The 4,729-nt window shown below is 43.4% G+C and overlaps 1 protein-coding gene across 1 annotated transcript; it reads right to left on the bottom strand.

Annotated features, from left to right (window-relative positions):
* Positions 1–440: 440 nt before the first annotated feature.
* Positions 441–3,106, bottom strand: LOC119304251 (stem 28 kDa glycoprotein-like). Its single transcript, XM_037581423.1, has 2 exons — positions 2,596–3,106; positions 441–1,023 (listed from the first exon to the last, which is right to left on the bottom strand). The coding sequence occupies exons 1-2, from the start codon at positions 3,033–3,035 to the stop codon at positions 639–641; spliced, it is 825 nt and encodes a 274-aa protein (XP_037437320.1). The 5' UTR covers positions 3,036–3,106; the 3' UTR covers positions 441–638.
* Between the last annotated feature and the right edge of the window lie 1,623 nt (positions 3,107–4,729).

Below are 4,729 nucleotides of genomic sequence, written 5' to 3'. Positions count from 1 at the left end.
AAGCCAGTCTCCAATCTAGCTCTGAACTCTATTGAAAAGTTACATACAATACATATGCACACAACATGCAAGACACAAGAACAACGTCATAATCGTCAGTTGTACACTATCAGTGGACATAACCCATCATCTATGTGGGTGCTTGGTTGCCTCTCCTGACCGGTGTTTGGTGGTCCGCCAATTATGATCCCTTCCTCCATCGGGCCAAAATGGGCCCATTAGTGGAGGGGTTCAAGATATATGTGATAAATTATGTACCTCTAATATTAGTTACATCATCAACAATGTTTAGAATCCCTCAAACAAAAAATCAACAATGTTTAGTAGAAAAGGTACACCATCAGCAGTACAAGATCGAAGTTAGGAAGAACAACACATCTATACTATAATATAGCCCATGGGTTTCTCGCAAAAAATAACAAGGACCATGGATGCACTGATTAAGCAACAAGCAGCTTTCCCAGAGCATGTCTAATTCATAATAACTGATCTCAAGTTCTCAACAATCGAAATTAATCAAGCAACAACAGGGTGCGCGCGGGGGCGATTATTGACGAAGCATGCATATGATTAAGAGCATGGAGTTTATTCATTCGTGGATCAGGACTGAGGAGGAATCAATGGTGTCAGGAAACAGCCTAGCCGATGTAGTACATGGGGTCGGGGAGCTTGAACGTGCGGGCGCCCTCCGGCGCGCCAAGGATGTCGCTCCACTGATCGCCGATGTTGCCGACGATGACTAACCCAGCGTCCTGCAGCTTCTGCCTCTCGCCGGACTTGTAGGTCACCGCAGAGCCCTTGAAACCGGGCTGCTTCAGCAGCAGGTTCATCCAGCCGGAGATCCCCTGGCGGCGGAGGTTGGTGATGGTGACGGCCCTCTGGTCCTCGGTCCGTCCAGTGAGGAACACCGGCTTGATGCCGACCGAGAGCAGCTTGTTGTACAACCTCTTCGTCTCTGGCAGCGCTGGCGCGCTCCCCTCCAGCACGTACGCATTGAAGCTCGTCGCGTTGAACGGTGTAGCCCTAAAAGCACATGTATATGAGGATAGATTAATGGCAGATTCAACCATATTAGCTACTAGTAATTATGCAAACCGAAGAAACATGTGTAACCTAGATTGTGGTCCAAGTGATCAAATGGTCAAGTGGATGAGCAGTACCTAAACCTAATGCTCTGTATCTGTACGTAATGCACATGCATGGGCAGTACAGTACGTATTGTGGACGAAGTAGAGGATATAGTGAGGTCGTACTGTTTTGCTGGACCAAGAACGAATGCCAAACTTACTCACTACTTGTAATATTTAACATAATCGTGCAAAGCTTTGTATGCAGCAGCTCAGCTTTGTTGATTCCTTGGATCAAATAGGTTTACTATTGCAGCCTTATACTCCCTCCGTTCCTAAATATGTGTCTTTCTAGACATTTCAAATGACTACTACATACGGATGTATGTAGACATATTTTAGAGTGTAGATTCACTCATTTTGCTCCGTATGTAGTCACTTGTTGAAATGCCTAGAAAGACAAGTATTTAGGAACGGAGGGAGTATATTGCAACTGAGTCTCGGCTTTCAACAAAAAAAGTTAGTTTTTTTCATGATTGTGGTGAAGCAAAGTTATTGGAACCCCTCGATTAATTAGATATGCGGCTGTTCATCATTATTTCTTTTCTCGGACACGCTTGTAAACCTTTTATGTTTCTTTTTTCTAGCCGCCCATTGTAGATTCACTTAAAATTTCTTAGGGCAAGGTATGATTTACTCTAAATAGCAATGCACTAGTTCCTTCGTTACATTATGTAAGGAAGTTATACACAGCTAGTTAATCATAGCTTCAAACAAAACCTTTAGCATTATCTTGGCTATATATTATCTAGACTTCTACTACGTTTCAAGTTAATTTCCATTTTGGTTCAAGAGAATGTTCTTAACTAAGGAACAGTGTTGTGGCTTATGTAACTATGCGCAAGATGTTCTGACTTCGTACATTTTATAAAAAAAGTATTCTCGATCTAAACTCAATTAAGAATAACATAATTAGAAAGTATATGTCGATAAGGACGGTTGAAAAATAAATCCGTTGATAAAAGTAGCCAAGTGGCCAGCAGATATACGGTCCTACTCCGGCAATCACATGCCCATGCTCTTGCCCATCACATCTCTATATCTAAAAACTGGAGGGACATATATATGGTCCTGCTGGCCGTCTCTGTAACTCCGATTAATTGGAGGTGACCAGCAATGATGATGTCCACGTGTCCAGTACAAAGCTAATGATGAGTACTCCCACTCTCGTTCAATAGAGATCTTACGACGCTAATGATGAGTACATTCCTTTTTATATCCACTTCTACTCTCACTTGTTTTCCAACTCTCATTCAATAGAGATCTTACGATGCCACAATGTTATTGGTGTTTTTTCTTGTCTAACTTGTGAGTTGATTTTAACTAACGAGGTCTAGTCAGATCTTTACTTCCTGTGAACGAAAAATCCCTGCTCAGATGGACCTGCAATAATTCGCAACTGCATGTATATATGTACACGCATATGTAGCATGGTGTGCACGTAGGTATACAATCAAGTAGTACGTACCCGAAGCCGTGCTTGGCGTAGTAGGGGAGGTTGGAGAGGGTGGTCTCGTCGATGTCGAAGACCCACACCTCCTTGCCATTGCCTGCGAGCTTGAGGGAGTCGACGTAGGCGAGGGCCTGGTCGATGACAATCTTGGAGTCGCGGCGGAAGTGCTTGCCGAGCATGTAATGGCCGACGTAGCCCTCGCAGCTGGCGGGCACCGTCTTCCAGTCCCGCACGTTGTGCGCCTCCACGCCCAGCACCCAGCTGTCGCACTCCACTCCGGCGTGCTTGCCGGAACCCAGCAGCGGCCGCAGCGCATGGATCAGCGGCGCCACCACGGCCTCGTCCACGTCCGCGGCCGAGGTCGGCATGCGGATGTTGACCTCCCACGCGCTGCATGAGGCCCCGAGGAGAGCCGCGGCGACCAGCAGGAGCGTCGTAGTCCTGGCCATCGCCATTCCTAGCGTGTGTGTTGGTGCTTGCTGAGGTGCAAAGGGTGTGGGGTGGCTACCTTGTTAAATAGGAAGGGAAGAGAAGGGAAGCTGCATCGATCGATCCTAGCTACACGGCGTGTGAGCTTGAGGTAGATTAACTGACAGAGCAAAAGAGGGAGGGGAGGGGGTCGCTTCCAGAGAGCGTGGGACACGAGCGTCCATTGGAGAGATATTTTAATTGGAGGATAGGGTCGATGGGATCCGATCTTGATGCGGTTAGTCCAATAATTCAGTCGATTATAGCATGCATACGTACCATGCAGATCACTTGTTCTGATTTACTGCATAGCCAATGCTACATTTTCTTTATAAAATGCAGTATTATAAGGGAGTGTTTATAGAAGAAAAAAATCCTATAGAATTCAATCTACGAATCAAATAAGCAATACAGGAAAATTCTTAAGGATCACAATCTCCAAATGTTTTATGAAAATCCTCTCATTCAAAGAGGCCTATAATTTTGGTACTCCACTACTTTGGAGTACTTATAGTATTTATTTTTGTGCACCTCACTCACCCTCCTTAATAACTCACCCACTTCCTCTGGGACTCGTGAGTGAGAATGCATTGTGTGCAGCAGCCTAGCATTGTGTGGATTCCCTTGGTAAAAAGAGATCTGCCATTGCAGCTTTATTGCAGAGTTCCGGCTTCAACAAAAGGTTCACTTTGTCATGATTGTGGCCGAACAAAGTTATTCAAATTAAACCCCTCGATTAGCTAGATGGCCTATGAAGGATAAGTTGTTCAACTTTCTTTTTTCAGAAGCGCTTGTATACTTTTATGTTTGTTTTTCTAGCTGCCCAATGTAGATTCACATTTCATATCTTAGGGCGAGGTACGATTACTTTACATCGCATTAGCTTGTTCATCACATGGTTTGAAAAAAAAGGAGGAAGTTATGCCCAACTAGTTAATCTAAGGAATAGTAGTTGTGTAGCATGTAATCATGCACAAGATACTCTGACTTCTAACATATTCATACATAAGTACCTTTTTTGTTGTGGAGATTCATAAAAAAGCATTATCAGTCTAATTGATGATTACATTTTTTTGGTTGTTCACAAAACTTATCTTATTTCAAAGTGTTATATAATATCTCGTTGAGCTTTTTATGGTTGCATGAAATTGCAAAAAAATGCAAGTGTATGTTCTTCTTTTTGCGATGTAATTTGAAGTAATATGTTTTTGAGAGCTGAACGTTTAACGCTCAAACATTGCATGTTAAGACACTAATCGCGTCATACAATAATGCCTGAGAGAACACAGTAGTACACGCTCTCTCTAGCGTGAGCATTGTAAGTGGATGTTAGAACTTTGCAAGCTACGAGATTTTTTAAAAATGGACGCAAACTATTTGTCTCATTCCATTAATTAAGATACGAAAGGATAAAATAATATAACAGGTCTATTCTTCAGGCATAATGTTTCCCAAATCCTTTGCCCCACCCTTGACCCATTTTGCCACCTCATTTGTAATGCATGCAAGGACGATGTTTTCCATGGTTGAAATACCTTTGGAAGACACATGCATTTCTATTGTTCTAAATCGTCCAATTAACTAGCATGGTGAGGGTTTCCATAGCCTTTCTCTGACGAAATTGGTAAACACACAGATGGGTTACATGAGGTTCATGGGCTCCTTCCTCTAATCCCCCCCC

This window comes from Triticum dicoccoides, chromosome 5A (assembly GCF_002162155.2).
Source record: "Triticum dicoccoides isolate Atlit2015 ecotype Zavitan chromosome 5A, WEW_v2.0, whole genome shotgun sequence".
Lineage (NCBI taxonomy): Eukaryota > Viridiplantae > Streptophyta > Magnoliopsida > Poales > Poaceae > Triticum > Triticum dicoccoides.
The sequence above is the reverse complement of the archived record's forward strand: the minus strand, read 5'-3'. Positions and strand labels throughout refer to the sequence as shown.